This window comes from Micromys minutus, assembly GCF_963924665.1.
Source record: "Micromys minutus genome assembly, chromosome: 23".
Classification (NCBI taxonomy): domain Eukaryota; kingdom Metazoa; phylum Chordata; class Mammalia; order Rodentia; family Muridae; genus Micromys; species Micromys minutus.
The window spans coordinates 29,542,245-29,554,370 of record NC_137958.1 but is presented as its reverse complement, the minus strand read 5'-3'; the positions used below and the strand labels follow the sequence as shown (position 1 = coordinate 29,554,370).

The 12,126-nt window shown below is 46.8% G+C and overlaps 1 protein-coding gene across 1 annotated transcript in view; it reads left to right on the top strand.

The window, feature by feature from the left end:
• Positions 1 to 10,225: 10,225 nt before the first annotated feature.
• Positions 10,226 to 12,126, top strand: part of CDK6 (cyclin dependent kinase 6) — a gene marked incomplete at both ends in the record, with an annotated part of 167,544 nt that continues 165,643 nt past the window's right edge. The window contains one exon of the mRNA XM_080936408.1: positions 10,226 to 10,458. Coding sequence (XP_080792534.1) covers positions 10,226 to 10,458 — 233 coding nt within the window. The remainder of the gene's footprint in view (positions 10,459 to 12,126) is intronic.

Genomic DNA, 12,126 nt, shown 5'->3' with positions numbered 1-12,126 from the left:
AGTTCCTGTCCTGATTTCCTTCAGTGATGGACAGTGCTGTGGAGGCACAAGCCAAATAAATCTTTTTCTCCCCACCTGGCATTTCCATCACAGCAATAGAAACCCTAATCCAGCATCAAAGACGACGGAATCTAAAGGAAAAGGGGGGGAAAAATTCCAGGAATTTTTAAAGGCAAGATTGGAACCCACTCCCCTCCCCCATACATTTTGAGGAGAGAGCATGGAATAGGAAATACAGTGTTTCCGGTTGGGCCAAGAAGATATGACAAAGGCTAGGAAAGACACACAATGATAAACTGAGACATTTGAACTTCAAACAAGAAACGTGGGAGGTGGTATGGTGTCTGTGGAGGAGCTGTTCACGGAGGCGGTGCATTGGAGGGGTTTTAGGACAAATTTCAGAAAATACATCTAAATCAAAGGTCAGAATGGGTAGTCCTCAAGACACCTCAACGTGGTCAGAAAAGCAAGCTTGGATCCATGCAGGAGTAAGAAGTGTCTAGAGGAAGAGGCTAAAGAGATGGAGCCGTCCTGGGGGGAAATCTGAACAAGAAGATAAAAGTCTCATCCTCACATGCCCAGACACATTGGGGGGAGGGGCTGTGGGGGCCTAAGTTAATTTAGGTGTGTTCTGCTCTGGGGTGCTCTTCCTGCAGTGAACAGATACTCCAACCTAGCTGAAAAGAATAATTTCCTATGAAATGGTTAGCCGACCCTAGGAAGAAAAAAGAACAGTAAAAGTTTGGGATAGGGATATTGATTTATACTAAGGCTTATCAACTCATAAATGCAAAATGGGCCCAGCAGGTACTTCCCCGATCCTTACGATGGCAGGTTACCGAGTTTTCATCTTAATGGCTGAAGGAAACTGGGGATCTGAGAGGTCACACGGTGGACTAGACTTCCAGTCCCCTGCTATCAGTCCCTAAGTCCTCCGTTTCCCTTCCTCGTTCCTCTGCAGAAGACCTTAGAGTAGGCACTTGGCCCGACGGATGGGACAACAGGAACACAGACGAGGAGGCACAGCTTCTTCTTCCACACCTTCTGAAGGCAGCTTCTCATCAGGATTTTCTACAGCCCCTGCTGTTAGGGACACCGGAAGCTTGTCAGATTCACAATGCTCTGAAGACTGGCTGCCACCAGTGCTTTTAATAGTCCAGTGATGTCATGTCCCCAAAGGCTGTGGGCTTCCTGATGCCTTGAAAGACCCCCATGCTCACCTGAGAGCTCTAAACCTCAAGACCCTGCTTCGGGGTACGCTGTTGCCTTTTATCAAGTGTTATTAGCGATTGTTGGTTCATTTATTACACATAGCTTTAGACAGATAATGAAAGGTCGCCTCTTCCTTCTACCTCACCAGTGAAAACACTACTACCCCAATGTGTTTCTAGAAGTCTTGATCCCTGTTTTGTCCTTACACACCAGACAACTAAGTTAATGGGGACACAATATGACCTGCATTTGGACACCTCTCTCGGTTGCTGACACTAGAGCTTCATCCTTTGGTGTTACCGATCTTTAGAGAATTAACAAAGACAGGTGTGGAATGACGGTGTCTCGTGTTGACACGCTGGAGAGGAACATAGTGCTTTCCAGCCATATTAACTACAAACAAAGCCCTTCTCTTATTAACAAGGACCTGAAGGCTGGGTGGCATAGGTGTGGTCAACTACAGATTGAACTGTGGTCAATTCAAGATTTAATTTCCGGTCTTCTCGTACTCACACAGTGACCTACATCACACCACGGTACCTTCTTTTCAAATCTGTTTGTTTCCTCTCTCCCACCTATTTTCACCTAATCTTCCTAATTAGCAAAGCTGGCTACATAGATGAAGTCAATGGAGGCCAGCAGGGTTAGGCACGGGGACTATTAGGAGGGAGGAAGATTTAGGAATAAAAAAACAGATGGTTGCTGGTTTAGAAGTCAAAGATTCTGTATTTTTGGATTCTCTATAGTCATGTTATTGGCAAATAAAATCTGTGATATTTTCAGGTTCTGAGCTATACAGTAGCTGATTTACTTTAGGGTTTACTATTCGCCTTTTCAAAAAAAATTAGTTTGGTTGCAATTTTGAGGGAAAGAGACATTTATCTAAAACCATTACTTTTTAGACAAAAATGTTTCAATGACCAATACTTGTAAAACTTATCAATCTCATCTCCAAGTAGCAGGAGGGACCTGGTTCTTTTTTCTGTGTAAGGATGGACAATGTTGGTTCCTGATGTTTCAAATGTCACTATAAATATGTCATAACTGTTCCAGCCTCTTTTGTGCCTGCTTGATCTGGTAACAAGCTCACAGGAGCCATGGCTGCATCTATTGGCCACCTACGATGGCCAAGACAGAAGCAGGAGGCAGAGGCTTGTCAAGACAAAGTAGATACTGTAGGGCTTCTAGGTGGCAAACCACAGAGTGTCACGTTTTTAGTGGCATGGGAGGCAAATGTCTTCAAGGGGTCCGATCAGGAAGGTCTTATCTAAGTGAGAGAATGTCAAAGGTTTCCAGGAGGAGCTAAGCTTGAAAAGATGACAGATAGGACTCAGGGAAGAGGGCTGAAAAAAAGGGGGGGAACCACAGGCAGAAATGATGAGCTTTTGAGGTCCTGAAATCAAGGAAATGTTTCTTCAACTTTGTTAAAGCCCTCCGTGGTATTAAATTTAACTTTAAAAAAAAAATCTTCTAGTATATGTTCCTGAAAAAAAAAAAAAAAAAAAAAAAAACAGAAGCTGCCCTGAAGAGAGAAGAAAGGACACAAAGCTACTTTTCCAGTAGGGAAAATATATAAAACCTTTCGAGCTGCTGCAGCTGGGAACTGGGCTACAAACCTATGAAGGAGTTCAAACAAGTTTATTTCCTTGCTCATCTGAGAAAGATCTTAGAGCAGGCACTTGGCCTGATGGGGCAGAAAACAAGAAGACAGAAGCACAGACAGCTTCTTCCTCCTCACATTCTGAAATGGCTTTGTGATCAGCATTTCTAAACAGTTTGCAGACATGTCCCATCCCCTAAAGGTATGCTTCATGATGCCTTGAAATATCCCTATGTTCACCTGAGAGCTCCCCCTCCCCCTTCCCCATTGGCTGGTTCTGTGTGTATTACTGCCATTTATCACATCTTCTTTGTGATGGTTGACTCATTTGCCACACTTCGGTTTCAAACAAATAATTAAAAACTGACCCTTTAAAACCAGATCCTCTCCTTTATCTGTGTTAAAATCTTTTGCAACACAAACTGCTATTGTGTTCTGACTGCCTGGCATTCCAGCAGTTTTTTTTTTTTTTTTTTTTTTTTTTTTTTTTTTTTTTTTTTTTTTTTGCCAAAGATTCTATTCTATATTATTTTTCAGGAAAAAATCCAGACTAAGACGACACAAAATAAGTCACATGAATATGGACATACACTCTATGCCATCCTATTTAATAAGGCGGGCTTAATTGCAGAATAGAAGAGGCAGAGTTCCATTCACTTGAAAGGAAGGGGTTGCTTGGATACACCATACCTAGAGCACCAGGGCTGTATCTCTTGGCCCCACAACCTCAGCATGTGCCTCTTTCCTTTGCCCCTGCTGCCAAGCCATTCGCAGATGTTTCTTCCTGGGTGGTTTCTTTGTTTGTCTTCCCACTTCCCGGATCCCACTTCATCATGTGGTAATATCTGCTAGGCTGGATCTTCACTGCTGCATCAGAGCTGCACGGCTTTTAGAGCAACCAAAAGCAGCTATAGAGGCACAATTATTAGGCCACATTTTCAGTCAAATTTCAGACAAGTTGGTGAAAACTGTCAGTATAAACTGAAAATGGCATGCATGTATTTTCAGTGTGATCATCATGTCTTCTAAGTGTATTTTTGTAATTATTTTTCAGGTCATCCATAAGTCTAACAAGGGCGGTGAAAGGATCTTAGGAACACATCTGGAGCATGTAGTAAAAATATGCCAAGAATATTATTATAGGTATACACAAACAAAGGAGAAGGGTGATACTGGTGCTTATCAAAAAAAAAGGAGAAAAATTGGAAGAGACAATCATACAAATTGGATTTAGTGCTGGCACAATGCATATGGAGAATTTCAGAAATGTGAAAACAGAATGTTCCCAAAGAGAGTAATGTCTGAGGGTTTTCTTCCTTAAATTTATAAGCTACTACCTGTTATGTTTTCCCCTCTTCCAGGCAAATATGAAAATCTTTCCAAGTTAAACTGCTCAAATGTAATGCAAGGGATCAAAAGTTATAATAAAAAGAGAAAAATTCAGGCCACTTCCACATCAACTGGAATGTATTTAGATAATAGCTTGAATTTTAAAATTGTTTTAAGTTCAGAATTTCTCAATATTTAAAAAAACTGGTAAAAATGATTCTTTTTAAAATATCCAACAAACTTTCAATTTTACACCTGAAGGGAAACTTAAGAAAATACTGTAGAAATGTACTAGGCAAGAAGAAGAATGAATTAAAATGTGTTGTATTACATTGTTTCTAATAAAAAAGTAAGTTCTTCCTGGTAATAATTTAATAAAAATTGGTAACCGTTACACATGTATACAAATTGAGTTAAAAAGTAAAGTAACCCATTCCAAAGTTATTAAACCAGGCATGCTGTTATCAAAATAGCAACTAGGTGAATTTTACAGACAAAAATACATTTGTATGGAGCTTCAATTAAAATTATTTAAAAATGAACCACAAGACCACATTTCCAAGTTTCTGAAAAGATGGTTTACAACTCTGAAGCCTGTTACAAACCAGAGATTACTTACAATTACACACTCTGTTATTTCTATTTTTTAAAAAAATTAATAATTTCTTTAACAAGTTTAAAATTGTACATTAGAGCTTTATAAATTTTAATTTTTATTCAAGGGAAAACAAAAAGTTAGAGTTTGACATAAAATGCTTCCCACGTGACATATATCCCTTACGTAACACTACACTCCCAGTTTAGAGATAAATCCATGAATTCTAATTTTTAAAAACCCACACGGATGATTCTGATTTGCAACTGTGGAGTATGACAGGCAGTATAAAAACACAGGGTCCAGACGTGAGTCTTGCATGCCGTGTTCTCATGTGGAGGACACTCAACAAAGCAGTCGGTCTTTGGTTCACAGTTTGTAAACTTTGCACAAATTTTTGTTATGATAGCCTGCTTCCCACAAAGGAAGTTATCCCTAAACAAAAACAACCTTATAGTTTATGATTTTAATGCAAGCCATTGTAACTCTTCTTTGGGTCTGAATTTTGAACCAGCTGTTACTTAATGTGAACCATAACCAGGGAAAGTGCATAATGCTAAATTAACATGAAACATAAGTTATACCAGAGGAAAACAGAGGACACCAAGAGAGTTGAAATCTGGTATAGTTACTTTCATTGGTTTAGGGGTTCAGTTTTTGTTGTTGTTATTTTTTTTTTTTACATTGCCCAAGTGATCTTGTAATCATCTAAACCATGACATTTCTAATCTAGTTGGTAACAGCTGTTTCCTAACACCATAATTAAAAATACTACATAGTACAGAATCAACACTCTTCTGTTAAGATATTTATCACCCAGTATTATTTAAATAAATTATTTACTTAAGTAAATGTAGGACACCATGGGCTTATTCCTGCAGCTCTTTATTGACTCTGGTTTTAGATAAGCACATTAATTTCCAGCAAATAAACTGTTCTAAAAGGCATCGATGAGTGTGAACAGTCATCAGCACGGCAAGCTCTCATTTGTGTCTTCAGCTAAGTGCTAGTGATTGGTGGTGATACTTTCATAAATATAAGATCTAATAATCTGCTTTGTGTGGATATGTCTGAAACCATAAACATTTGCTCAGAAAATAGGTTTTATTAGAGGATGTACTCAAACACAAAATGTGTCCTGTAAGTTTAAAGGTGCATCATTACTCATTTTTATTATTTAAAAAAATCACCACAATGCATCCTTAGTAAAAATCAGCAGTTTTCTGTAGTAACTCTTATCCCTTTAACTTTGCTTCACATTGTAACAGAATTAATTTTAAAAAGGTAAAAAAAAATCGTGAAATTTATAGCATGGTCTAATTAAAAAAAACATTCTTACAAGCAGTATTTCTAATTTAGACTGAATTTTGTTGCTTTTTCCACAAAGTACAGAAATTCCCCCTCCCTGTTCTCTCTTGCTTTAAGATCTTTAAAAGTTTCAAGTTCTACAGTAACAGACTTGGGGAAACATCGAATTATTTTCAAAGATAGCTATTTTCTTTTTCTTCTTGAAGAAAGTTTTAAAGATCTTTCCTTCCCCTCTCCAAAAAGTTCTCACCTGAAGTAACTGCATCCAATAAAAAGAGACATTCTTACAAATTTTCAAATTTCAAAAATCCCCAATAAAGCACTTAAATTAAGCACTCTTCTTTACATGTGCACGTGTCTAATGCTTTGCAGTTATATTTTCATACTGAAATGGAATCTTCTTAACTCTCCAGAAATACCTCGGTGAGCCCTTAACAGTTTCTAACCACTTAATAATTGTGACCCCGCCAGCCCCTTCAAATAGATCGTTAACCACAAGATTGCTGGGCAATTCCCAAACCATAGCCTCGTCCAAAAGGAAAAGATAGGGCTTTGTGAGGCCGAAAGGAAGTGAGAGAAAACAAAACAAATGTAGCTCAAGCTGAAAGTGAAAAGTGCTTGGACAGACTGGTATTTTCTTTTCTGCATAACATCCTGACAATCTTCTTCCCCCACACCCCACTCCTTAATAAGGTCCGATTTCTGCGCGTAGAAAAGTGTTGTTATCTACCACCCCGCCCCCCCCACAATTACTGCTGTTTTTGTTTTGATCAGTCTTCATCCGACTGATACACCCCCACCCGGCCTCACCCTGTCAACAAGCCAACTCAGGCAGACCTTAGGTGCAGAAAACCTGAAGACCCCCCGACGCCACATCCCACCGGATCCCTTTCACGCGACTTATTTTCAGTCGCGAGATTCCCCCACTAGAGTGGTTGCAGTGAGAACCGGAAATTTTCATTTAACTCTCCCCCGCCCTCCGGGCCCCCCGTTCTGAGCCGATCGCTGGGGAGCACAGCCGGGGCCGGGCCTGGCTCGCTAGCTCCGGAAGGCTTTAATTTGCACACTCGCCTCCGGGTGGGTCTCGGGCCCCCCGAAGCTCGCAGGTCCCCGCCCAGCCCGTGCAGCCTCCTCCACTCGGGCCCCCAGCCGCGGCCAGAGCCCCGAGGCCTCCAAGGCTCCCCCGCTGCCCCGCGGGCGGCGCCCTCCGCAGTCCCTCAGCCCTCCTCCGCTGTGCCCACCCCCTGCCCGCGGAGCGCCGCTCGCCCGGGCCACAGTAGTCAGTTACCTGCTCCGCAGGGCGAACACGTGCGGGGGGCCGACAGACACTCCAGCTACGCAGGAGGCCGGCGCCCCTGGACCGCAGGTAAGGAACCACGGGCTCGCGTGGGTGGGCTGAGGGGCGGGGGTCCCCGGCGAAGATCGTGGTGGGTGAGGGTAAAGGGGTGCAGGGAGGGTGTGTGGCCCCTCGGAATCCTCTTGGGTTAACCCCTTAGTTGAGACTGGGTGAGTTACGGGGGCCAGCTGGGGGAAGCTAGAGGTCTCGAGAGGAACCTCCCAGACTCGAGACACCCCGACATCAGGGCCCTAGGCGAGCTTGAACAGAATCGTGTGCAAAATACCCACATGTTCACTTCTCATGGAGCTTCCCCAAACTGACTCTACTTGGACGCGCTCACATTTAAAGTTGCATATGCACCGTCTGGGTGGGATTTCGTGCTGGAGAATGTGTTTCCGAGCCCCCCACGTTGATTTTCCCCGTGCAAGTTCCCTCTGTACTGTGGGTACGGGCCCCGTCTTCCCCGCTAAGGAGTAAAACGTTCGCCCAGGCTTCCCGGTGGAGACCCCTCGGGCGCGGTGTGAACGGAGGAGTGCACGCAGCCCACCGGGGTTGAAGCCCCGCAAGCATGCACGCTTGCCTCACGCTCCAAGTTGACTTGGCTTAATTTGAAGCTTTGCAGTTCAAATGCACACCCTGGGCAAGAGCAGCCCGGGGCTCGGCGGCGCACTCGTCCCTGTGCACGTGGGCGTATCTGCGCGGGCGCATCTGCGTTTGCGCACACGCGCGGATCGCGGTCCCGAGGGCGGCCTCCCCTCGCTGCGCTGGTGGCGACCCTTGCGGCGTTTGGCAAGGCTTCGGGAGAGGCTCATGAAGGATTTCATTGAGTGCGAAGACAGAGAGCAGAGACAGAAAGCAGAAGGAGGCGGCTGCAGCCTTTGTAGTCGCGGAGGAATGCGGAAATGTTGAAGCACTATGTCAAACTTTTTTGAAATGGGGTCAAGTCACATTCAGCCAGCGTGGGAAAGCAACAACAACAACAAAAAAGTGGAGGAGGGGAGGGGGCTAGGCACCGCCGCTCCGGCCCGGAGGGGTGAAGGCCCGCGGGGGTGGGACGGCTGCGGCCTCCGAGAGCCCGGGATGTACAGAGCCGGAGGGGGAGGTGGGGCTCCGAGGCCGCTGCTCCCGCTACCTGTGTGGCCCTCGACCTGGCTCGGACCCCCGGGCTAGGGCTGCGGGGGGGGGGGGGGGTCCTTTCCGCAGCTTTTTAGGAAAGCTCTCAAAGGAGCCAGGAGAGGCTGTGCCTTGGCCGCGCAGTGCTCCGTCGGCACCCAGTGGGGGTCGCGCCATGTGTTCTTTAATTCTGGGCAGAAGAGCCAGCAGGGAAGGGGGGGTGCGGGGCAGGTAAACGCATGCCGACGGTTCCGGACGTGAGGCTGCCTTGGACCAAGGTCCAGCCCAGACCGAGGCCTTTGTGGGGCGGGAAGGTTCACTCTGTCATCCCCAACAACTGAACGGGGAGGGGGCGCCCGACCACGCGTGGGACCTGGCCTGCAGCCTGTAGGGAACCGAGCAGCCTTCTCAGCTACCGACCTACAACCGTCCCAACCTCCCCGGATGCCGGGGGAGGTTCGGTAGTCCCTGCACAAGGGCAGTCCCCTCTCACAACCCGGAGACCTACGTTTACTCCCCCCGCCCCCCTCCCACCGTCGTGAGGGTGGTTGCTTTTGCGCCCATTTCAAAACTTTAGGACCAGTCAGGGTTAGCTAAGTCCTGAAGTTACTTTTTTCAGGACAGGTCGAGCGAAAGTGTGACGGACCTGCCTTTCCCACACCCCTGGGACCTTTGTGTGTGTGTGTGTATGTGTGTGTGTGTGTGTGTGTGTGTGTGTGTGGCGGGGGCGAGGGGCAGGACAGTTTCCCCCTTCCTGGGCCCCTTGCTCCCCCACCTCTAGTAGCCCCAGACCTCCCCTACCAGCTGCTCTGTCCTCCCTGAGTTTCCACCAGGGAGGTCCTCCGAGTCAGAGGCAGAATTACGTCTCCCACTAAGCTTGCCATACCCCAAAGACCATTTGGGTGAGCGAGTCCCTTTTAAATGTCTCTCGGTAGAAAAACTGAAAGTAGGAAGAAAGGAAGCAATTTCCGAGTCTCAAACACCCCTATATTCGCATATTCCCAGCATTGGGTAACAGGGTCCTGGGAACCCCACATGGGTGAACCCCCGGTGCCTTCACGCCAGCTTCCGAACTTCCCCAGGACGCCCGGTACCCCCGCACGTCCAGGTCCCCGGAGTCAGAGGGCAGTGGAGAAAACGATATAGGTATAAATATTGGGCCGTGACATTGACGCGCCCGGCGCCTCCCCTCCCCCGCGCTCCCGGCACACTCTGGGTTGCTCGGCACGCCCCCTCTCGTCCCGCTGCGCCCCGCGCGGCGCTCATCCCCGAGGGGCCCCCAGCAACCTCTGCTCGCGAGGGCTGCACGAGCCCTGCTGGGGAAGAAAAGTAACTTGGGTTTTTCTCGGAGAAGTCCGGCCGGATTAGGCAGCCCGTGCGAGTAGAGGGGAGGAGGAGGGGAGCTGGTGGAACCCGGTGGCAGTCTCCCGGGCTGTCTGATCACACTTTTTCCTTGTCCTCCCGTCTCCTCCTCCTAGGTGCAGAGATTGTGGGCAGACTATGTAATCGCCGCGGAGGGGGAAGAGGAGGGATCGGAGCTCGGCGGCGGCGCGGCGACTCGGCTAGGCGGAGTTTCCCGGCGGCTGCGCCCGGCTTTGCTCCCGCCGGCGAGGAGGTCGGTCTGTCCAGCCCGGTGGCCGCGAGACCGACTCCGGGCTTCCCCGAGCCTTGGAAGGCAACGAGTGTGCGTCCCGGTTCCACTGTGCCCCGCCGGCAGCCTCCAGCCAGCATGGAGAAGGACAGCCTGAGCCGCGCGGACCAGCAGTATGAGTGCGTGGCAGAGATCGGAGAAGGTGCCTACGGGAAGGTGTTCAAGGCCCGCGACCTGAAGAACGGTGGCCGCTTCGTGGCTCTGAAGCGCGTGCGAGTGCAGACCGGAGAGGAGGGCATGCCGCTCTCCACCATCCGCGAGGTGGCGGTGCTGAGGCACCTGGAGACCTTTGAGCACCCCAACGTGGTCAGGTGAGCCTGGAGCCCTGGCTATTGGGTCAGGGAAGGTGCTGGGCCAGGGGTGGCTGATGACCCAACTAGAGTAAGAATTGAGTTTCCCCAGAGAGAAACGGTGAGAAAAGGAGACCTGCGGTGACTTCCCGGCAGCCACGCAATTCTGAAGAGCTTTCTCTCGGTTTGCCCCAAGGGATCTGGGGGCGTTGGGTGTCTTTTAGGGACAAAACCAGACAACCCCAGAAACGTCCCTCCAGCCCTTATTTAACTTTTCCCGTCCATGGGCGAATTTTTGAGAGACATAGTGAGACAGTTTATCCAGCTTGTGATGATTAGAAGGAAACTTTAGGGGTGGAGTATAATGTAACTAACGTTTAAGAAAATGCAGAAATGTGGAAGAATGTGTTTGCCAATCACACCCAGAGTGGTGGCTAGTGTGTGTGTGTGTGTGTGTGTGTAGAATATATGTATATATATATTCATACGTTCATATATTTTCATATATGTGGAATGACTTCTGATGGTCTCAGAAGTTTAGAAGTTTCAACAATTTATCCTAATGTTAAGTGTTGTTTGAAAATGTCTGTCTTGAAGATCTAGAGTTCCAGGCCAGCCTGCGCTACAATAGACCCTGTCTGAGTGAAAAGAGGGAGGGAGAGGGGAGGTTGAAGAGGGAGGACTTTTGCTTCTCAGACTGTTAGCTTACGTATCATTTAGTATCTGTGGGCTGGTATGGTCTGACTTAAAGCCTCTGTTTTTCCTGGAAGAGTTGTGCAGGTGGGTGGGGAGGCATTCTTCACCAACTCTCCTGTGATTGAAGATGATGGTGTTTTCTGGAAGATGCCAGGATTTCCCCATTGTGCTTTTTATTCTTTTTTGAGCAGATGCACAGTTGGAAGTTAAAAGGGAATGCAGAGACCTTTCTACAAATTAGGTGATGAGTTTACCATTCTCAGCTTCTCTATTAGAGGGATCTTGGCATCTTCGTCTCCTCTCATTCCTGTAGAATCCTCTCATTTTAGCAAATGTGTGCCTACTGTGTGCCCCGGTGCGCAGCTAAATCTCTTACAGAAAGTCAGACATTGTACCTTTAGTCATCAGAATGAGAGAGCAAGACTGACCTTTGAAATACCAAGCCCTCCACACACTCAGAGTCTACAGAATCTTGCTGGAGGGGTCACTAAGGGGTTTTTAATTCCTCTACTAGGCTTGGCTTTGGTATTTGGTTTGGTTGGTTTTTTTATTTGGTTGGGGTTTTTTTTTTTTTTTTTTGGTTTTGGTTTTGGTTTTTTGGTAGCACTTCGTTCTCAGTGTAGTCAGACTCAGAAGTGAATCACATTACATGAATAAGTAAAAAGACAATGTAAATGAAGGACCCCATTGTACCTTGGCTTTATCTAGGTGGCAGGGGCATGGGGTGTGACAGCAAGAAGAGGTAATGAGAATGAGTTCTAGATAGTCAGGTTTTACTAAAAGTGGATTACCATCTGTGCGTCTGTCTGTCTGTCTGTCTGTCTGTGTCTTACTAAAAAAGAAAAAGTTCTTCACAGAAGTCTGTGATCCTGAACTGCGCATGCCGGCTCTCTGAGTCACTACTGGACCACTGCAGTTGTTCCAAAGGATGAATTTCAACATTAAAATTTAATATCAGTTTAATTTGTCTGTTACCTGTGGGGTGTCCAGATA